The 21826-nt window shown below is 44.7% G+C and overlaps 4 protein-coding genes across 8 annotated transcripts in view; 2 read left to right on the forward strand and 2 right to left on the reverse strand.

Moving 5' to 3' along the window:
- Window positions 1-1177, reverse strand: part of LOC126569618 (uncharacterized) — a 2266-nt gene extending 1089 nt beyond the window's left edge. Inside the window, exons 1-3 of the mRNA XM_050226840.1 lie at window positions 636-1177; window positions 487-501; window positions 1-367 (exon numbers count right to left, since the gene is read on the reverse strand). The exon at window positions 1-367 is cut by the window's left edge and continues 1089 nt beyond it. Of these exons, the coding sequence (XP_050082797.1) occupies window positions 1-367; window positions 487-501; window positions 636-816 (563 nt within the window). The 5' untranslated portion in view covers window positions 817-1177. The remainder of the gene's footprint in view (window positions 368-486; window positions 502-635) is intronic.
- Window positions 1178-1699: 522 nt separating this feature from the next.
- On the forward strand, window positions 1700-15721 carry LOC126570334 (probable basic-leucine zipper transcription factor N). Of its 5 annotated transcripts, none has more exons than XM_050228024.1 (8): window positions 1700-1944; window positions 5068-5539; window positions 11977-12039; window positions 12123-12261; window positions 12336-13932; window positions 14175-15064; window positions 15130-15272; window positions 15344-15721. In XM_050228024.1, the coding sequence occupies exons 2-8, from the start codon at window positions 5458-5460 to the stop codon at window positions 15472-15474; spliced, it is 3045 nt and encodes a 1014-aa protein (XP_050083981.1). In that variant the 5' UTR covers window positions 1700-1944; window positions 5068-5457; the 3' UTR covers window positions 15475-15721. The 5 variants fall into 5 exon arrangements, with proteins under 5 accessions (XP_050083981.1, XP_050083986.1, XP_050083985.1 ...); XM_050228029.1 differs by having other exon boundaries at window positions 5077-5539; XM_050228028.1 differs by lacking the exon at window positions 1700-1944 and adding an exon at window positions 4219-4374.
- Window positions 10455-11208, reverse strand: LOC126570335 (general odorant-binding protein 56d-like). The gene is made up of 3 exons (XM_050228030.1): window positions 11096-11208; window positions 10880-11020; window positions 10455-10808 (listed from the first exon to the last, which is right to left on the reverse strand). Exons 1-3 carry the CDS (start codon window positions 11153-11155, stop codon window positions 10590-10592), a joined length of 420 nt encoding a protein of 139 aa, XP_050083987.1. The 5' UTR covers window positions 11156-11208; the 3' UTR covers window positions 10455-10589.
- Window positions 15722-16731: 1010 nt separating the features above from the next.
- LOC126576178 (hemicentin-1-like) lies at window positions 16732-20426 on the forward strand. The gene is made up of 9 exons (XM_050237347.1): window positions 16732-16813; window positions 17117-17262; window positions 17335-17652; window positions 17718-17847; window positions 18437-18597; window positions 18665-19169; window positions 19241-19413; window positions 19640-20351; window positions 20410-20426. Exons 1-9 carry the CDS (start codon window positions 16732-16734, stop codon window positions 20424-20426), a joined length of 2244 nt encoding a protein of 747 aa, XP_050093304.1.
- Window positions 20427-21826: the final 1400 nt, after the last annotated feature.

The following is a 21826-nucleotide window of genomic DNA, read 5'->3' on the forward strand; positions in this document are numbered from 1 at the left end:
TGGCTGATCGAGGTGGTACCGGTTTGTACCGACGTTTCCGCTTCCGTCTCCGGATAGATACTGAGGGCGACGGAGGGAGCACCCTGCTGTTGTTGCTTCGGTATCCCACCGGCTTGACCATTCTTGACCGCCAGTTTGGGGCTTTTCGTGTGTGGATTCTCGTGCGTGTATCCGACCGGACCGGCCGCGGATGCGGACCCCGACGGTTTATTCTGCGGTAGACAGCGCGAAAAGTCGAAGAACAGCGACTTATGCTTGTAGATGAGCAGAGCGACTATGACCAGAGCAAACAGGGACATCACCACCAGGAACACGATCTTGTACGTCCCCAGATCGGACTGCAGGGTGGCCACTTGTTGCCGGAGCGCTGCAAAGAGGGGAAGATCATGATGTGAAAGGGTTGTGACGCGCGAGATTTAAAGCCCCAGTGTGTCCACGAACACATCGCAGCGATTGTACATACGCTCTGACGACACTAATACTTACATCGCAACAGGTAATCTGTGTATCGGTGACGGTACGAAGGGGTGGCGTAGAATGGAATTGAAAATGAAAAGCATTCTTATTAGAATTCGTTCAACTTCTTGAGCCCCTGCGAAGGACTTCAATGCCGAACAGCGCCGCCGGACACCAACCTGGACACTTGTGAGCGCAGCTTAGCTCATCTTTGTCGCACAGAAAACGGCAATCCTGGCAACGGTTGTTGTTCTCGTTGCAGTACTGATGCTGGTCGCACTCCGTGGCGCATCCATCGACCGTTGGTATGCTGAGGGAGGCGAGTATCACCGCAAGCACTCCAGCGATTGTCACTTTCATGTTGATTCCAGCACTACACAACACCACGGGATGATGGAACACACAGAAAAAAAAACCTGCGTTTCGTACACTCCACAGGCACACGATCGATTGAACTTGGATCCGGTTTGTTGGGCTCGCCACTATCCGCGAACGATCATTGATCACTTTCTACACACCGGAGTGGTGTCCACTCGCACACTATTTCGTTTGAGGCGAACCGAGATGACTCATGCCTTGCCGTGGCGTGTTTGCCAAGCGGAAGAAGAAGCGACGACGACGGCTTTACCTGATGGACCAGTTTGCAAGCCTCAACTGAGCTTTCTGTCCGTCCGCCCGGGCGTTTGACTGTGGAAACCACAGCATGACGCAACTCCCACTTAAACCAAAGTCTCTCGTATCTCTCTCACGTTACTCGTTCGGTCACATATCTACATGTGGTAGAGCCTATAACACCCCCATTATGTATGGGTGCTATCGGCCACTGCGCCACAGGTGTCGAGTGAGGCTGCAGATCACACATCTCGGCTGTGATCGGCTCACGCAGGTGAGCGAGAGATGCTTTTCACATTTCCCAGTGCGCTGGCAACACTGGCACTGAGAGCCAGGAGCTTTAGCTTTTGTTGAATAGTTTTAATTTGCCTTTTAAAAACTAAAAGATATCTATTAACGGGAACGTTGCTCTTTTTAAGAAGAACTCCGATGAATCACAGAAAGATTGGTGCGATTTTCATGCGAAAACCCCACCGGGGATGTTGCACAAAACGATAATCAAGCAAACAATCGCTGCTATAAAAAGCACAACAATTAGTTCGGAGGAACATCGCGCCGGGCTGGTGATGGTGCCACAACGAACGCCCCATGTTGTTAGTTTGTTGTCAAAGCTCACCGGAGTAACACGCGATCGCTCCGCGTCTCAGGCTCCCGCGGACTGTGTTCCCGGTGGACTACCCCGTACCCCGCAGTGTCTCCAACTCCGTTCGCTAGTTTGTGCGTAGTTATTGTGTGTGTCCTCGGTCACGTCAGCGACACCTGTCGCACCGTACCCGTCCGTGCCTGTCCCGTTCTCAACGAATGCGCCTCAACAACGCACGCGCGCGCGTACGGCAGTTGATCGACCTCGAGAATAGTGTTGGTACATCTGCGGAGGTATAATTATGCTTTGTGTTGTGTGGTGCAACGGTTAACCTGCAGCTGGATTCTCCCATCTGCAGCTTAAAGTGCTTACCGTGAAGCCGGGCTGTTCGTTATTGGCCAAAACGTCATAAAACAATATTACAATTAAGAGCAAGGGCACCGAGGCGATCTCGAGTGATCAAATTACCATCACAGTGCGTGTTCAGAGCGATCAGCATCCGTTCCGTTCCGTCTGATTTGCTATTTTTTCCGAAAAGCAACAAAAAAACTCTACAAGACCGCAAGCGACGAACCCCTTCTGCGTGTGTCTCTCTGTCTCCCTTCCTGGACGGGTCGCGACGGCTAACGGAAAGTTTGGAAGAGAGAACACCAAACAAAGATGGCAACAACAAAAAAAAAAGAGGCAAAAACAACAACAACATACATTCCATTCCGGGTCACACCGAACCAAGGGGTGGATAGGGCTGGGATGCGGCTGCGGCTGCGTCTTCACCTTCCGCGCAGTCCACAAGAGACTTGTTGCGGATGAGCGGATGGGAAAAACTCAGTCAGGCAGATGGTGAGACGCAGTGGTGGCCAATGTGTTGAGAGGTGTTCCCGGAGGTGGAATCATCGGCCAGGGTGCTCGTGTGTGCGTAGTTGTGCGCGCTCCACGTCGTAACCGGATCCGCTCTCCTTCGACTTGGCCGGTGTAACCTTTCTCCACAAAAAAACGCCCTCCGCCGGCCAACCTCCTGTTGCGCCACCAAGACCACACCGAGGTTCACAGCATAACATTTCACTTTTTCTCAATGGACGCGTCTGTATCTGTGGCTTGGCACGGGGAATTGATGAGATGTGGAGCGGTTCGCTACCTTAACAAAGACACCCGATCGTTAATCGTTGAAGCAGCAGCGTTCGGGTTTCTTACGATCCGATCTCCCGAGAGCCAGTGGATAATCCAGCTTTTCTACTTCAGATGACTGCGTTCTCGGGAGGGCCCTAGCCGAGGCTGCTCTAGCCTTGCCCTTCGTTGGTTTTAGTGCGATGTGCCTATGGAACGTGGTTTGGAATGCTCCCTTCTATCGACAACATTCCACTAGCGGGTTGGGCCTTATTTGCCTAACGGAGCAGCAGAAGGTGGCGCATTAGTCATGGCGTTACGTGCAAAATCGACCACAAGTCACGGGTTGTTTACTAAACCGGCCTTTGTGGAACGGTGGCCCGGTTGGTCGGCAGCAAAATTAGAACTTCAAACGAGCGGCATCAATAATTGTTGCGGTTGCGGCCAAGATGAGGAGGAGTTGTGTGTGGTTGTGTTTGTTGGATTACTCACGACTTACCAGAGCCTGCGAACGGTGGCAACAGGATGAATTCGAGGTCGTTTGCAGGATGTCGGTAATTATGGAGCCTTTTTACACACAGCTGCTGCTGGGCCGAGGGCCTGCTCTGGGATGGAACAGTTCAGCACGATCCCTAAGCTACAGCTCCAGCGTTCACCTTGAGTTGTTCCTGGATGGAGATCGAGAAAAATGCTACGCAATCGATTCGTATGGAAATGGCAATTATTACAATTTATGCCTGCCTGCCTTCAGGTATCTGGAGTTGTAGTAACGTGAGGGGGATTTCCTGCCACCGAGCTGGTTTTTCGATTTCTATTGATGCACACAACATTGTGTACACGTGATTGCGTTATTTCTTGATAGGTTATATTATCTAAAGTAGGCACTTTTATCGCTTTTCCAGAATTAGTAAAATGAAATACGATCTGTACAGGAGTAACCAAAAAAGTTCTTGGACTCTAAAAACTTAAAACTCTTGTTTTTATTAGCAAAACTCTGGTGTTTTCATTTTTAAATTGAGTATTTCAAATCATCTGTTTATGAATTTGATTGTATTGTTTGAATTTTAGGTATAGAAACACAAAGTTTTCGTTGTCGTTGATAAAAGAATATTAAAAAATTCTGCAATGATTTCGAGTAAAATTGGACACAAGGAAAATTGTTTTTCCAACATTTTCCAGGCGAAAATCATGACACATAGTCCAGATATCAGTCATTTATGCAAGTAAAAATATTATACCTAGCTATTTTCACTAATAGCATTTATAGTAGCATTTTTTCTCCATTCAATTGGATTGTAACTTCTTTTAGAATATTTTAAAAATACCCGCGGCTTAAGCCTGCTCGTTTGTGTAGTAGCTACTGTAGGGGAGTTACCATTGGTCGCTCAAAATGTGTATGGATGAACATGGGACGACTAAAATGAACTCACTCTTCTCGCGGCGGTCTTCTTGTGCGGGTGTAATTTTATTTCATCGTGGCGCCGTTCGTTATTAATTTCTTTAATCAATAGTTTATCAAGTGAACCAAACATCTTAATTGTTGTGTTTGGAAAGCAAAAAAACCAGCCAACACGTCCTATCCTTTGAAACAATCAACCAGCAACTCCAGGTAGATCCAGGTAGACTCCAGGACAAAAAAAGTGTGTTTTGTTTAGGTTTGTCGGGCCGGCCTCCGACCGCCGCCTAATCGATGCCGCGTCGTATCATTTGCTGGAGTCAAAACGTTCGAATTAAATTACGCTTTCGTAGGCGCCATATTCCATTTAGCTATGCTTATTGTGCATCGGCGTGTGTTGGCGCCGTGTTAATATTTATGTTTGTGATGTGAGGACGCCTTCGCTTCGTTTGGTTGTAATTATGCTAATGCCAATTCTGTGAGTGTCCCCTGTATGTCGGTGCCGGTACCGTGGTCATCGCAGTTAGTGCAACGGATAGAATTGAACCCTCTGACCTATCAGAGGGGCAGTCCCTCGGTGGGACCATTGTTTGCGCTTTAATCGAACCGCGTACCCGGAAGCACCCTTCCTCCATCAGCCACCACGAACGAGGTCATCGCGAGGAGGGAGAAGTTGGTCCACGCCGGGGACAGGCCTTCCGCGGGTTCCGCGTGTAAACAGAGCGCCACTTGCTCTCTCTCTCTCTGTCTCTCGCTCCCTTTTTAACCCTTCATTCTTCAACAAACGTAACTCGATTCTCGACCGGAGGAACCGTCGTTTCGAAAGATCCGCGTTGTCTGGGCAGTTGGTGTCGCGTGTTGTCGTGTTTCTAAAACGTTGCATTTCCTTTGTTTCCTATACTTTTCGGCCCAATAGAAGAAGAAGAAGAAGCAGAAGAAGTGGTTCACGGTTCAATGGCGAGCTGACGAGACAGCACCAGCTCGGTTCTCCAAAAGTCCGCAACGGAGCGGAATGATGCCGAAAGAATGGCCGCCCGCCAGCAGTAGAGCGAAAACTCGGTGACGGAAACGTGAGACAGTGCGCGAAAGCAGCTGCTAAACGCCCCAAAAACGCGATCGTTTACGCTCGGCTTATCTTGACTCTGCGGAAGCAGTCCGTCCGGTGGTTCAGAGAGTGCATTTTTTTATCGGTGTCCCCATCCCCTTGCGTGGTCACCGCGTGTTTACAATCTCAGCAGTAAAACCTGGAACCAAAGAAACCGCGAGTGTAGGACGGCAGGCACTAGCTGTAAAGCCCACGATCATCATGGCCCATTTCTCCATCACCGAAATGCCCACGGATCTGAAGGTGACCGATACGTTCCCGAAGAGTGGCCGCGTGACTGAAGGTAAGTTGATATTGGTCAACGTGTACTATTGGCAACAGTTTTTTCGCACTCCAATCAACACTAACATAGGGAAGTGAAGGGGGTCCATGGATTCGCTAATCTCCAGAATTTCTGCTGACGTTGACCGTTCTGCCAAAAAGTGACATAATTGTTTTTAGAGTGGAGGCCTGTTTCCCGGTCGTTCCTTATCGTTATCGACCCGAATGATTCATTAATACAGTCGTTTGGTGTGTTGATAACCGTCCATCGGTGGTGATAAGAGACAGAGAGAGGCCACTTCTGGACAGTGTAGCATAAGTAGCATAAGAGCAGGCCACGGTGTGTATCGAACCGGAAGAGATCCTCGAGTAAATCCTGGTCCTCCGGCAAATCACTAATTGGAGCATATTAATTGCACCGACTCGGTGGCAATTACTGTCACGATCGGGGCATGGGAAGGGAAACGCCAGCTCACCAAAAGCAATACGCTACGGTACGAAGCATACTTTCACTAGGCTGCTCTGCGCCCCATGATCGAATGACGTCGATTCCGTGTGCGGTTTAAATTCAATTCGCCCCTTGGGGACGGATTTTAATTGAAGCCAATTTACGGTCATCCCAATCGTCGGCCAGACCAATGGAGACTTTCTGCCCTGTCAGTACCTCTCCGCACACACTCGCCTATATGGTCTACTCCTCGCACTGCGATAGCTGTATCGTTGAAGACGGTGTTCTTGTGGCAAATATTGGACCTCAACGCGATCTTCAAGTATGCTCGATGTTCCTGGAATTTCGTGAAGAAAATCAACCGTCCCCCATTGGTATGTTATGAGATTGATAAGCCACGCACGATAGCAGAACGTGACAACACACGGATCGTTGTGTTTGTGGTGCGTCTGTCGTATGGTACGCGCATCACATCGTATGCTCTGGGCGTATGTTTTGGAACAATTCAAACATCGGTTGAACACATGTGCGGCCGTGCACTTCGAAGGGTTGGTTGAGGTGCGTGTACAGTGATTGGTGTTTCCAAAACACAGTCAAAACACAGACACACATGGAATTTGTTTTGTTGTGTTGAGGAATGGTAATCGCCCGTTATGTTAATCTGCGTTACATTCGGAAGTAGTGCTTGAGCATTGATGCTGAATCGTTCGTTCATTCTCTCACTTTTGAATAGAATTGTTTAATATGACTTCATTGGCTGTTAGAACCATTTCGGGACTATAAAAAGGACCATTAGTGCCCTGGAATCACGCTTTTGGATTGCTGGAACTCGCAGGAATGTTGCCTGAAGAGAGATGTCATTTCTTCGACACTTTAAATTCTCTTTCTAAATTTAGTTCCATACCTTAAAGGGCCAAAACCTTTAAGTACATTTCCGGATGCATACTGGACACGACGAGAAGATGCCCAAGTGTGGCTGCGTCCAACCAAGGTGGAGAATCCATTCACAAAACGAACTAGCATCTATCTATCTGGTGCGATGCACACGATGGCAATGAACTCTTTCGGAGTCGGTGCGTTCGCACGGAGGTGAATCCCATTAGAAACATGCCACCCCCGGCCAACCCAAACCTCGGATCCGGCAAGACCTAAAGCCATATTTTTAGCTCTTCCACGGAACTGCACCCGACAGTTTGGTCGTTTTCCCCATGGTTAGCACCGTTCATCTTCATCATCATCACCAACGTCATCATCATCATCATCATCAGCAGCAGCAGCAGCAGCAGCAGCAGCAGTATGTTTGCCTCTCGCACACGGTTGTTGTTGTTCCCACCAGAAGCAAGGGCTATGGAAGGGCTTCTTGAAGCTATTTTTGGATGATCGACGACGCTCGGTAACTGGCACCGTCGTGTAGGGCTCTGCATCGCCGAGTTTTCCATGAAAATCACCCGGAACGAATCGTAATGGTTTCAATGTGCTCTGGCACGTGTTGGAAAGTGCATCCCCCCCTCTAATACTGCGCTCCAATTGCGCAGCGCAAAATTATGATTCCGATCAACGATCCTCCATCGATCCTTCACGCTGCCAAATCGCCCGGTTCGGTTTTCCTCGGTTCTCGAGCGCCAATCCATCCAAAGCCTCTTCTCTAGTGCCATTTCGATCGGCACTGTTGCTGTTGTGAAAACAATTTAATGTTTCTTTTTCCCTTTTATGCACTCTTTGCATAATGACCCCCTCGGGGGCGGGCGGGAATTACACTTTCTCTCTTGCTGTGGTGCGGTGGCACTTTTACTCTCATCTACGGCTCCTAGGGCGGCCAGGCGTTTGTCATTAATGGACGGTGGCCCGCACTCGCTGGTCTCCAGTTATGAATGATATTAATCTGTAATGATGCCAGTGGTGCTGTTTCCATTGATAGACGAGAAAAATAGAGAGCATCAACAGAGGGAGAGACCGGGTTGCTTATCGTATTGGATAATGCTTAATTGCTCCACCGGTAGCGCTGCTCCGGATGATTTATCTCCATTGCTCTTTGGCGGACGTTTGCCATTCGATTTTTCATCACTTCTCCGCTCCGGGGCACCAATTTTGGGTCCGCAGTGGTTATGTTTTGTTCCGGTTTATCTCTTTTTTTTTTCCTCCATATTTTTCAAACAATTTGCCAATCTCTCACGATCCGCATCCCGCGTTGGTGCGTTGGGTGCATTGACCGGCGCTCAGCGGTAGCTAATGTTGGCGCAACGGAGAATGGAGCAACGGTGTTCGCCGGAAGGAAGGAATGCGCGTGCAGCGGTTGTTGGAAAGTGCCAGCGATTGGAATGATCGTTGCTCGATCAGGAGGAAAATGATACTTCTTTTTTCCTATTGATGACGCTAGTGGCTCCAATGACGCAGTTTGCTACTGTTTCCGGTGAAAGAGAGTGACCTATTAGAGGTGGGAAAGTGTTTGGAAAATTGGTGGGTATCGGTTTTTAAGAGTGAGAGCATTGTCCACACTTTTCCAAATGTTAAACTCAAAGTAACGCAGCGAAGCGAGCAAATAATCTTAATCAAAATAAGAATGCTAGCATACTCTTTAGAATGTTTTTTTTTTATTTTACTGAATCGAAATATAAGAATGAATAAAATCAAAGAGATTTATTTAAGTTTAGTTGGGGCCAACTTGCAGCTTGGTGAGCAGAGTGAGTTGACTGGTGATGGAAAAAATATTCTATTTATGCGAAGATTGAAACCCTCTCAACAAATAGTGGAGCATAAAGGCACATTGTGCATATAAACAAGATGAGGCTTGAGACTAAATTCGTGATATGTCTCGATAAAGCATTAGACTCTTTTTTATTGCAATTGATAAACTATTATAACATGAAGATAAAAAAGAAAGAAAAGTAATTTTTATTGCAATTTATTCTGTAGGCGTTTTATTAATCACAAACATAACGGTAATCGTATGCTCTGCCAGTGACCCCCAAGCGGGCCAAGAGCTACCATGAGATGAGAAAGGGAAACCACTTAAACTGCATTCAGGAACCATAAACCAGTTACTCCTTTCCAGTGGTTGTCGTAGATCCGCTAGTTTTGATAAGCTGAAAGTAGAAAAGATACTTTCCGTCGTTGCGTCCGTTGTGCTCATCTGATTCAAAGAAGAGTGGAACCAGATGGTGCGACCTGTTCCGTGCTGATCAACACTGCATGCTGCGGAGCCTGCTTGGGCAGCGATCGTATGATAATATGTCGTGAGTGTCATGTGAGGGGTTTGAAAAAGATGGAAAGTGAAACTGGTTCCGTGCTTATGAGCTTTGTCTGAAAGGAAATAAAGTTTTTTTTTCAATAAAACAGATGGGATCGATGCTCAGTCACGTGCTTCATAAACAACAACTTTTGGGAAGTTGATATTCACCTATAGCGCTCTTCGAAGATCAGAAGCACGGCACACGGGAACGTGTAGGCTGAAAATATCAACCGTTGAAGTGGCTGCAATCTGTGACTCGTTTCAAAAGTAAACGGAAAAACTTGTTAACGTATCCCAAGTGTTGGTGTAATAAATTATTAGCAAAGAGAACCGCAACGTATGCCGGCTGAATAAAGCAAAAAGGAAAACAAGCGAAGCAATTGATTTACGTTCTTGAATCGTGGAGCACTTGTCGCAGCACGCGACACAGCGTACGAAGCGTTGTATGGGCTAATGCATCTCACAAATCATACTCGATATGAACCGGCTTCGGATGAAGAAATCATTCCCTTGTTTAATGCCACTAATTGATATATTATGCTCAACTGATATTCTCTTGTCATGTTGAGTGTTCTAAAAACATTCTTTCAGGCATTCAGTATAGAGCAACGGAATGGCCTGTCTTCTGGTTGTATTGTGGTTTTGATGCTTCGTTTCATAATAATCACATGATCTCGCGAGCGAAGCGAAACACCAAATAGTATGCTCATCACCGTCATTTGTGTTAATGTGATCACTAACAGAACGTTTTTCGAAGAAATTGACTAAACAAAAACGACAACATCATTAATTAGCATTGTCCATAGGCTCACCGGTTCCCACATTAAACCAAAAATGTGCTTTCGAGATCGCACAAACCTGATCGTGCACCTCATCGTCCGTTCGCACAACCACCCAAAAACGGTGGACAATCTGTTGCTCCATTTTGTTGATCAGTGACTGGTTTTTGATACGCCTAATTAAAGGTTGGTTTTCGCGAAGTAAAAGTAGAAAGTTGGCCACTGGCGTGCACCGTTGATATGCCTGTTGTTTCCCCCATTCCATTTCACTTCTTTGCCCAAACTAAATGGATATGCTAATTAAACATATTTCCCAATCTCACCATAGCCACGGTGCCACCGCATCATAATGGCACTCTTTTGTCTCTTCACACTCTGTCCAACCGAAGGAGGATTTTCCACATTCATTACGGGTAACGACCCGAATCAATTCCCCTTCTGGGTCGTAGAGCAGCAGCGCAGCGCGATTTGTTCATGGATAGTAATGTGGGTTTATTTATTTATTCAACAATTTTCCGCCACATTCGCCTTCCGTTGGAAAGCCGCGAAGCCGAGTTGTGAGTGAGTCCGTTGAGGTAAAGGGAAAAGTTACCGGGGCTCCCTTTTTTGGAAGGTCTCAGTTGAAGATAGATTTGTTTTTGTGATAACACTGATGCAGACTGAACGCCTTATCGCACTTTGATTCTCCTTCGTTGTTCGCACACAGATCGGCAAACTGTTCCGCCTTCTCCACCGGATTTCCCTTCGACAGCTTCTGCGCCAGTACGGTGCGGTTGACGACTCCCGTTTCCGCATCCGTGAAGCCTACCTTTGCAAAGATGCACTGTAACGCGCACTGCAACGGAAAGAACAACGTGACCGTAAACGACAATCCCTCGATCATGCTTCGCAGCTAAATTTACTTACCTTTGATACTTCGTTGTCCAGCGATGGATCCGCTAGGCGCATTTTTGTCACAAAATCAGCCGGCAGCTCCACTCCCAACTCTTTCTGGCAGGCATCGGCCAAGTTTTTGGCGATTTCTTGCTGTTCCGCGGTGAAGAAGGCCTGCGAAAAGTGTCCAATTTAGTGTGTTAGATGCTACTAAAGCAACAGGATCACGATTATTTCCAGAACACTTACCATAGAGCTGGTGATGCCGAGCAACAGGACAGCAACGGACACGAATCGTAGGTTCTGCATGATGAGATTTCGATGGCTAGTGCTCGGATCTTTCTTCACCAAAGGTTAACTGCCGAATGGGATGCACCATCGAGGATGCGCTTTGCTTTTATACAGCTAAGAACGAAACAAATAATGCAAACAAAAAGTCTACCCCCGACACCATCCCATGGCCCCTTGATTTATGAGCCCCGCTCAGCAGGCACAAGCTCTTCTTTTATAGCTTTCAAGAACATCCGACCATCCGTGTCCCTGCTCTCTTCCCGCCGATGTCTGGGCACAAAATTAATGCAATGACCGAGACAGTGATTATGTGATGTTTCACAGTACTACATTCGCATTTGGATTCGCAGCGTATTCAAGGTCAAGGCTCTTGGTGTCTGCTATTCCTTATTCGGTCCCTGGTGATAATAAGATACGCCTCCTCGGCTTAAGAAGGTCAACATCTTTCGGATGGCATAATTTGCCAGCTCTCCATGGTGCCGAGGCTGTCATGTAACGCAAGAAGTTAACGATCGACGCTCAAGGACGCTCCGGAGTGTTGAGTTCTCGACGAACTTAGCTTCTTTTTCATTCTCCCTTTGTATCCTTACTCAACCGAGCAATCCAAAGCATTTCGGGCGAATAGCGTTCAAGTTTCTAATTAGTTCCATTTACTTTTTCTTCTGTTTCCTCTTGAAATTGTTGGGCCATTACTGAATGATTTATGTGGGGTCGTATTTTGGATTTATATTTAGCGATTATTTAATTTATGGTAAAGCATACATAGAATAAATGTGTTTTAAGTGGTACGTTTTGTCTTAAAAGATTCCAAATTAATTTTCTTTCTTTCTCCTTTTCAGTGTGTAAGGAATGGATAGTGCGAGAAGACGGAGCATTGGCCTATCAGCTTCAGAACCAAGAAAGTAAGATTCCGAAATATCATACACTTTTTCATGTATCTCATCATCATGTAATTCGAAACATTACCATTTCATTACAATTGCAGTTAGTGAGCATTATAGAGGCAATAAGCAACGAAACCAAATCGTGCGCCAGGACTTCCCGACCGCACTCACGGAACAGATACGCGAAAAGCAGGATGCGGAGCGACAGGCAGCGCTTTATCATCAAATGATCAACGAGCAGTAAGTACCGGGTGGTTACCTAAAGACAGACAGTTCTCATACTAACCGGTGGTTTGTTTTTTTTTTCTTTCTAGAGAAGAAATGGACGCCAAAGTTGCTCGTGAGATAGCGGAAGAGCTGCAACGGGAAGCACAGCTCAAGCGCCAGATGGAAGCCCAACGAAGTGAAATGCTCGCGCGAAAGCTCCAGGAACAGGCACATCTGGGTGAACGGAGGCAGCCACCGAATGGTTCAGCGGGACCTTCCTCCAGCCGGCAGCACCTCGAACACGACCAAAACGCTTATCCACTGCCACCACGAACACACCCGAAACCGACTGCCGCCACTCACGGGACATCGTCACAGTTTCTGGCCCATTCACCACCGCCCGTTGCTAACCAAATGAATGCCGGATATCGTTCGAACGGTACCCATCCACAGCAACCTGATCTACACTACGCTTCGCTGGATCTGAACTCTCCGAAGCGTCCGCCACCGCAACCAATCTTTCACGATGGAGGTGCAGGAGCAGGAGGAGATCGTTCGGTATCATCATCGAACTACCGTGAACCGTTTCCATCTACATCCGAACCGCATCGCCGTGCTGCTCCCGTTGCAAATTATAATCAATACTCGGACGATGAATCAGCGGAACCAATCGCAACCAATGGTGCAGCATATGCAAACATTAATCTTCACTCACACACTCCGGAAAAGAAGCAACCGCAAGCGGCACCGAGCCACCGACCTGCACTACCACGAACTCATCAGCTACCACTAGCTGACCACGTGGACAGCATACGACCCTACGATATGCCTCTGACCGATGGTAGCTATACAGCCTACCCGATTTCCCCGGATACGATGAACAATATCTCCGGTTCTGCATCGGGCAGCAGATCTCATGCATATCAAACACAAACATCTCCAGCACCGCCACCAGTGGCAACGCGCTACGCACATAACATACGTGAGCCGGCGGCCGAACCAGAGTATCAAAACAATACAAACTTCAACAAAATGTCCCCAGAGAAGTATGTGGTTCCCGGCGTTCCGCTTTCGTCGAGAGCGATGATGGCTGCCAGTGAGAATGGTTCGTATCGTGGAGGAGAGATGATTATGGGTGGTGAACCGAGTAGTGGTTACCGTCGAGCCGAAGCCGGTATGCAAAGGAATGCCAATCCCATCAATTACAATCTGTACGATGACGATGATATTAACGAAGGGCTGGCATCCGCCATCAGTAGCCACATTGATGGACAGCAAGCTTCTTCATCGAGATACGGTACTCAACAGCAATTTACTCAGCACATCGGACTGCCGGTTGAGCTCGCTCAGAATCAAGCAAGCACTAGCAGCACCTCAAACAGTCGCTCTGAGAGCAATACTGCAGGAGGTGCGATGCCAAAATCGATGGTTGCATCGTCCGGGAATGTACACAATCTTCATCACCATCATCATCATCAGCAGCAGCAGCAGCAGCAAGCTTCCTCTTCACAACTTTATCAAAATCATCCTCTCCAAGTTTCGCAACTGCACCAGCAACCAAATTCATCCCATGCCTCACCGAGTCACTCGAAGCACAGTAGCTATGATAAGACCGATCGCATTAGAACCCTGCAGGATCTTGGGCTGGCTCCCGATGAGATACAGGAGATTGATCAGCGACTCGAGCAGGAACTGCGTGACGCGGTAAGCTCCGAGGGAACTTAAGGTTGTGATTGTGGTTCGAGGAATGGAAATGGTGATTCACCGTCTGTCTCGAGCGAGTCAGTGGCTCTGGACTTCATGTAGATTAACACCATGACTAGAGACTGACTCGTTTGGGACGATCGGTACAGAGACTGCATATGCTTTTCTCCTTTTCGTAGCGATGTCGAGTGCTTTTACAGAATTGATTTATAGTATGATTAATTTGCTTTTTCACTTTGCAGGAACTGGCACGTAAGCTGCAGGAAGAGGAAGGTGATGGCTTGGATCAAGAGTTTATCGATCGCAAAGTAGCGATGGAGGCGCAAGACAAAGAGCTTGCAAAAATGCTGCAAGAGCGCGAACGTGCGAAAGCAAAACGGGCTCGAGAGAAAGCTCGGCTCAAGAAGGAAATGCGTATGCAGCAGCAGCAACAACACCAGCAATCCCCAGGGACGGATGGCAGTGGCCCGATGGATAGTGAATCGCCTCCCAGAGATCCTCTCACTGTTACTAGTGATGCAGGACAGGACGTTGTAGGCGATGCTTCTTACTCCAATCCGATCGACATGCTTCAGAACCAGCAGCAACAACAAAGAGCATTAGGGACGGAGAGCTCCGTTGCTGGTTCCTCTCGGCCATTCTACGGTGCACCGATGCCAGCACCGGTTGGTTCGCAAGAGGTTCACAACAATGGTCACTATCATCATCGTGCTCAGGGAAGCATATCATCCCACGGTTCTGGCTCTGGCAGTCAGCATCCCACTCACCATCAGAACGTCCATCTTCCGGGTTCTCCACCGATGCCGATCAGTGACGAGAACTACTCCAATCCGATCGATATGATCAAGCAGCAAAAGCAACAGCAGCAGCTTTTGCTTCAGCAGCAACAACTACAGCACCACCAGCAACAGCGGGTTGGACCAAATCTGAAGCTCTCCGCTAACGTACAGCGATTGATAGAGAATGGTCGTAAGGATGATGAAATCTATGTTCTACCGGTTTCGGACGATGGCGCTCATCCATCGGACATGGAATTGCAAAGTTCGCAAAGGAGTCCACAACGAGCTATTATGGGTGATGGACGTGGGTCGGGTGAACGAGGTGGTCGCATGATGTCTTCTCCCGGGGCAAGGTGAAGCATCAATCCTTACCTTAAAGTTGAACTTTTAATAATTAATTTTTCGGTTTGTTCAATAGAAATCCACATTTGGATGATAATGTCGCTACAAAGATCGATCCTACGTTTGCCGCAGCCAGCAGCATGACCGGTTCCTTGAATGCCAGCACTATCTCCAATTCACTAACGACTTCCTCTCCTGCCGCTCATTCATCACAACCAGGTATTGCCTTTGAACGATAATCCAATACATGCAACATGCGATATCAAACATTATTCCCCTTTTTTTTACAGATATACTCGAGTTCTCCGATCCCGGTTCGTCTAGTCCTGTGCCACCATACATGCCGATACAGGGTACCCGCCGTAACAACACCGCCGAAGGCAAAAAGCGTAAATCGAAGGAACGTTGCGCGCAGCAGTAGCCGGAACGGATCTAGAATGTAACTACTTGTAAGGAAGTTTTTCGGTTTCGTGCTCGAATCAGATACCAGGATTCAGAACTGCGTCGGAATGAAACAATCAAAATGAAGATAGATTATGAATCTAAGCAATGATGAACTATTTATGTATGAAAAAAAAACCCAGGCTGATGGAGGCATGCGAGGTTTGTAACCGTCCAGGGATGGTACTTTATTTAATAAAAGCCAAGGTATATTCTTCTTTTTGAAATGTGTCTTTGTCAATTCTATGCATGTGAATGTATATCAGTAGTGTGTGTTATTTCAAGATATATACTTTCTGAACCAAATATAACGATTCCGAAACAAATAAATTGATATTAGCAAATTGATTGAACTGTTTCTCCCAAACAGAAATCGTACAGAATCTGTTTAAGAAAAAACAATCACAAAAAACATTCCCTTAAGCTTGGACTCCTCTCAATCACGTTCACCACCACGTGGGGCGATAACATAGTAATGTCTGATTCTGCGGTTTAAAACTTTCGATTGGAACGAAGCTAAGACTATCGCACTAGTACTTCACACATGGCCAGCGAAACCAACTGAGTCAACATAAGCGTACATCAACCATCAACCTCCTTTCTAGACGATGCATTTAAAGGTACACCCCTCTACCCTCATTTCCTTGTTGACAGTACCGTCGAATGACTGTACATGGTTTGATTCCTTCTAATGTTTGCTCCACAATCTGATGTGTGTCACAATCACTCGAATATTTCATTTTAAGATCCACGATTGTTTCCATGCTTTCTCCAGTTGAAATACGAACTGACGATAAAGCAGTCCATTCGCTGTGCTCAAGGCAAACGTATAACCTTGAATCAACAGCGCACACTGCCTTGGACACACTGTTATCGTAAAAATATGAAGGAACACACGTGCATGCTACACATGAATAATGGGTCATGAGCGATTAAACATACTGCTCGCTAGTCCTCGCCAGGGCACAAGCCCATAAATGGGTAGTTTGGCGCGAAATGTAGATAAAAATGCTTCAAGAATCACTTAGTCCTCTTATTTGTTTCATTTCATGTCGATTTTTCAGTCAAGCACCGTGTTGCCTCCACACAAGGTTCTAAAAAAATGCTCCAGTAGAGATGGCCAGTTCTCAGTAATTGGTCGACCTGTCTCAATAAAAACAGTCCGGTGCCTATTGTTAATGGATTTGTGATCGAATCAACGGATAAAGTACATTTTTCCAATCTCGCCAACATCAGAATGAACAGAATTGTGGTGTTTCTTATGATTATTGTGAGCATTGTAATCCTTGGAAGCTTTGGTTTGGCTACATCAAGGAAGGGTGAGTCTAATGCGTGATATTCGGTCGCGTACAGGAAACAGCTGGGGAGCAGTCGAGAAATCAAATATCAGTCTTTTGAATTGTGTGATGTTCGCTTTTACTGGTTGTTGATGAATTCGATTGTTATTCGTCTCCTCATATAACAAGATTCAAACAGCCAAAAACAAAATGAGGACCTTTCCAATGAACCGAAATAAAACGACATTATTTCATGTTACGATCAACATCCACAAAATCTTGGAGAAATAACAAAGCAATGTGTAAGCCTACAGCTATCTGATAATAATGAACATTCAAACATAGGCGATGATGGAGATGCTGCAGTTTACTTACCCCTAATCGAATGGCCAGCTGACGAGGTAGTGCTTGGGTTTGGAGAAACATGGAATGTTACATGCATTTGTAAAGAACCCATCGTATGGAAGCCTTTTGATGCCGAACATTCCTGGGTAAGTTATATTGTCTTTGGAAATTTGTTATTTTTAAATGCAGCTACAATAAGCTATCGACGATATTCACAGGAGCCTCCGAACATCAATGTTTCAATTCACAACACAACCGATATCAAAAAGCCTTATGGTAGCATGCTTTCAATAACAAACGCATCTGCATTGATGGTTGGCCGGTACTACTGTGTACATTTCGAGAAGCAACATGAAGATCTAGATGAGATGATTACTGAAAACGTAGCCAGCAGCATCTATGTTTATGTTGAAGATCCTCATCAACTCGTGGTACCACTTCCAGTTAAATATTTCTATAAAAACAAAGGATTCGTTATTTTATGCAAACCGTCGCATCCTGATGTAGAGGTGGAATTGTGCGACAAAATCTACAAAGTAAGCTCTGAAGAGCTATTTAAAATATTCCATTTATGCCAGCATAATCCTTATTTTATCCTCAGAACTGTAAAGGAACTTCAGATCCAACAAAAGGGTTTTACACGTTAGAAAGCTCCTACATTCGTTTGGAGGAATACTACTGTAAAGCCAATGGCATGAATCATACTGCTATTCGTGAGCCAACCTCGAAAAGTAAGTTCGTTTTTATGTATTACATTCATCGTTTAAAGTACTTCAATTCATTACATCGTTTTATGTACTAAAATTTTAAACCATTTCACATTACGGTAACTGATTACTAAACATACTGCCAATGTAACTCAGCTTATTTGACAGAAAAAGATTCCAATAATTTAAACACATTTAAACAACACATCTTATCTCCTGCTACCCTTTTTCATAAGATTTTATTGAATCTAAATCTAGTTTCACTAACAAATTTCATTTTGATTGAAACTTATTTCCATTTTCATCACCAAAAGACAATTGTTTTGTTTTATTCCATCTACATTCCCAAATACCCCTTAGATTAATTTCATAGTCACGGAATCGTTACACTAATATTAATAAGCTATTACTTGATGGCTCGATACTATCCAAGAATCATAACGTATTACTAATAGTAGCTATATTTCTGGTGACTACAGAAAGAACAGATCATACTTGTTAGACAAATGGTACGCAGACGAAAATTGCATTATGACAAGAGTTGAATTGTCAGCATTACAATACAAAACCAATTAACCTTAATGTTTCCCTTTACATTATTGTGATTTGCTAGATTTTTTCGAATGGTTAAAAAAGCCAACCATCAAAAGCAATGTAGGAGATAATATACCTATGGGAAAGGCCGTTCGTCTGACCTGCAGTTTCGTGGGCAATGTGGATAGAAACATTAAAATATCCTGGAAAATACTACCAAACTACTTACCGGCCGAAATAGTGAGTTATATTATAAAATCATTGTTTTTGTTACATTCTGTATTGTTCCTATTTTGTATCATCCCAGGACAATACAATCTCAATACGAAAACAAACTAGAACTCCTTCGGACAGTAGCGCTAGTTCGCTTGTCACGCGTGATCTCATAATCGAAAATGCTACAATCGAGCACAAAAGAACCTATCGGTGCGAAGTGTTTGAGGGTGAAGGGAATACCTACTACCACAATTTTAAGTTGCATGTTAGAGAGTCACCTGACGATTTTGTTGAACTAAGTACAGCACACAACCGAACGTCCATCAATCGATGGATAAACAGCAATGGAGAAACAACGCCGATTGAAATTATTATCCATTATAAATCCTATCCCTCCAACATAACCTATGAGTGGTTCAAGGATTACACAGGCCAAATAGATATCGATGAAGTAGCCGTGTATAAACAAGAAAAAACCGATGATTATATCAAACTGAGAATCCATCAACCGAAGTCGTACAATACAGACATTTACACACTTGTAGTTCAAGCTGGTACCGCGAAAGCGATGTACAACATGTCCGTTTTTGTGCATGGTAAGTGCATTTTATCATGGAATACGACTCTTTTCCATACTGATGTTAAATTCGCATGAATTACTTTTCAGACAAGCCTTCCTTGGATATGGATAGTATACAAGCAGCTGTAGGAGATGATGTCTATTTCCAGTGCGTGTCCGAGGCTTATCCCTCACCGACAGTGAGTTTCATGGTCCAGCCATGTAAGGAAGTACCCTGGGGAAATTGCCCGACAGTAAATAGTACAGAAGCGGAGTGGCATGTAAGTAGCATTAGAGTTTACTAAACGACCATAGTTGAATAATAAGCGTATTTTTTCAAATATATAAAAGGACGGACGAGCCATATGTCAATATGTGCTACTTGAAATAGAATATTATCGTGAAGCATGAGTCAGAAATAGTTCATAATCATCGATGAAATATTCAACCGTACTTTTACGCATTTATTGCTTTATTCCAATTTTTTAATTTAATCTTTATTAATAGGCAGCAACAGAGAACATATCCAGCATTTTTTGGTCAATAGCAACATACAAACTGCATGTGAGTGGACCTGGAATCATGTACTGCAAAGCTAACAATTCCGTAGGAAATGCAATGACGCAAGCCTATTTATTGATACAAAATATTTCCGAATTTATGACGCTGGAAATTGTTGAACCTAAGGGTGTGATTACTGTCGGAGATAACGTAACCATCGTCTGCTCGGTTATGATTTTCGTAGACCCCGTTGACGTGACATTCGAGCGCAATGGAAAGAAGCTCCCAGGAACCGTGACACAAAACGATTCAAAAATGCACAAAATCCAACTCACTCTGTGGAATGTTGGCCTAAATCATACGGGAGAAATATTCTGTAATGTGACATACAGGAGGAACAGAAGACCAGAAGAGGCAACGTTCATTCATATGGAAGTAATAGATGCAGTCGCTCCTCATTTGCGTTCAGGCGTTATCAATCAAACTCTAATCGTTGATGCACTGAAGCCCATTATACTCGAGTGTGATGTTGGTGGAACTCCTAAACCAAAGATAACGTGGTTCAAAGATGGAAAGCCTTTCGAATACAATAAAAGCAATTCGACACTAAGCTTAATAGTAATTGAATATGCCGTTCCAACGCATACTGGACGATACGAATGCATTGCGGCAAATAAAAAAGGAAATAAGAAGCTAACCAGGAACGTTATCATACGAAGTAAGTTATCTCAATTTGAATATTTTCAAACCGTTATTTTCAAATATTTTTATTTCAGTTCCAAAAGGCATTTAAAACCAGAAGATACTAAATGTGGCAACGCTGAATCTACTCGTTTTAAAAGTAGTGTTGCTTTTACTTAACAAGAAGAAGAAGCAACACTCAACAGGTCTATCAGGGTCGCAACGTGAAATTGTTTCGCTCATATTTGAAGCGATCATAATTTAAAATAAGCTTCGGTTTTAGATAAATGATTTATATATAATCAAACTGCATTGGTCAGAAGAGAAAAATATAAAAATATATTTCAATACACAACGCGTCACTTAAAAAAATAATACAAATTTTATAGCAAGAATCTACAGATACGAGCCAAATTGGTGAGGTAGAATTGAATATGATTGAGAACACATGACGACATCTGACGCTTTGATGAACCCGTCAGAATCGATCCTTTCCTGTGAGCAGGAATGGATCGAAATAAGGTGGCAGAGGTTAGCATTAGGAATCATATGGAATACATAACTTACATAATGTTCTAAACCTGAATAAATTGAAAGCAGTATCGTGACGATGTTTTGAGGATAGTTAATGTTACACTTTTATTTTATTTAAAATTTACCAAGTAATTTTTTTTCTAAAGAACCACAATTCCTGCCGTTTTCTTTAGATGGGAGCTGTTTGGATTCCTGAATTCATAATGGATTTTATTCAATTCTACTCTGAACCAGTCACCCCGCTTCACACAACTCTTTTCAGGTAAACCAAGGGACCTGGTACCTTTTTCTAATGTTTTGCTATTACACTAAGTTGCACGGCGTTGTGTTTGGCGATTACGAGACAGTATAGCCCTGCTCTAGCTCGTAGGGCTACTAGCTACTCCTTCCCGCTTGGTCTTTCCGATTAGTGCCCTCTGTCTTGGCCTTCTTGCCGAGAAGCAACGACGCAGAGCCAATCAACAAAGCACAGGTTCAGTGTAACGAGTTAGAGTACCACAACGTTTTTTCATACTCCAACAACAGTGACAATCAAAGAATATCCTAAGGTGATAATTCGAACCCCATTATTTGTTCCATTTCCAAATAAACAGCGCTCTCTTTTGTAGTGATGCTTCAGAAGAACAAATGAAATGATAAAATATTTTCTCAATTTCATTCATATTCTAAGTGTTTATATGCGTTGTGGTCAACACTGGTAAATCTGAGACGTAAATTTGTGAAACTGCTATTAGTTTAGAAGCTGCCGTGTTACTTTGGAAGCTGCAGGTCCCCTTTGACTGCCGATGTGTCGTTCTTCTTTACTGTTAGCAGTATATGCTAAGTACATGGTTTGATTTCAGTATTTCGGTACGAACCATTTATTCTTCTGCAATAAACGATGAGTAACATGCGACAGAGCTACACAAATACTCATATATTTCAAGCTAATAACCTATATGGCCATGTTTCTTCGAAGCAAATCAGCTAATGATGATA

Source organism: Anopheles aquasalis, chromosome 2 (assembly GCF_943734665.1).
Source record: "Anopheles aquasalis chromosome 2, idAnoAquaMG_Q_19, whole genome shotgun sequence".
Lineage (NCBI taxonomy): Eukaryota > Metazoa > Arthropoda > Insecta > Diptera > Culicidae > Anopheles > Anopheles aquasalis.

Coding starts and splice junctions, on each gene's coding strand:
- LOC126570334 (XM_050228024.1), top strand. CDS start 5,458: ATGGCCCATTTCTCCATCACCGAAATGCCCACGGATCTGAAGGTGACC. Junction 12,040..12,122: donor TCAGCTTCAGAACCAAGAAA/GTAAGATTCCGA, acceptor TTACAATTGCAG/TTAGTGAGCATTATAGAGGC. Junction 15,273..15,343: donor CGCTCATTCATCACAACCAG/GTATTGCCTTTG, acceptor TTTTTTTTACAG/ATATACTCGAGTTCTCCGAT.
- LOC126570335 (XM_050228030.1), bottom strand. CDS start 11,155: ATGCAGAACCTACGATTCGTGTCCGTTGCTGTCCTGTTGCTCGGCATC. Junction 11,021..11,095: donor TCGGCATCACCAGCTCTATG/GTAAGTGTTCTG, acceptor CACTTTTCGCAG/GCCTTCTTCACCGCGGAACA. Junction 10,809..10,879: donor TGGACAACGAAGTATCAAAG/GTAAGTAAATTT, acceptor TTTCCGTTGCAG/TGCGCGTTACAGTGCATCTT.
- LOC126576178 (XM_050237347.1), top strand. CDS start 16,732: ATGAACAGAATTGTGGTGTTTCTTATGATTATTGTGAGCATTGTAATC. Junction 16,814..17,116: donor TTTGGCTACATCAAGGAAGG/GTGAGTCTAATG, acceptor ATTCAAACATAG/GCGATGATGGAGATGCTGCA. Junction 19,414..19,639: donor GTACAGAAGCGGAGTGGCAT/GTAAGTAGCATT, acceptor CTTTATTAATAG/GCAGCAACAGAGAACATATC.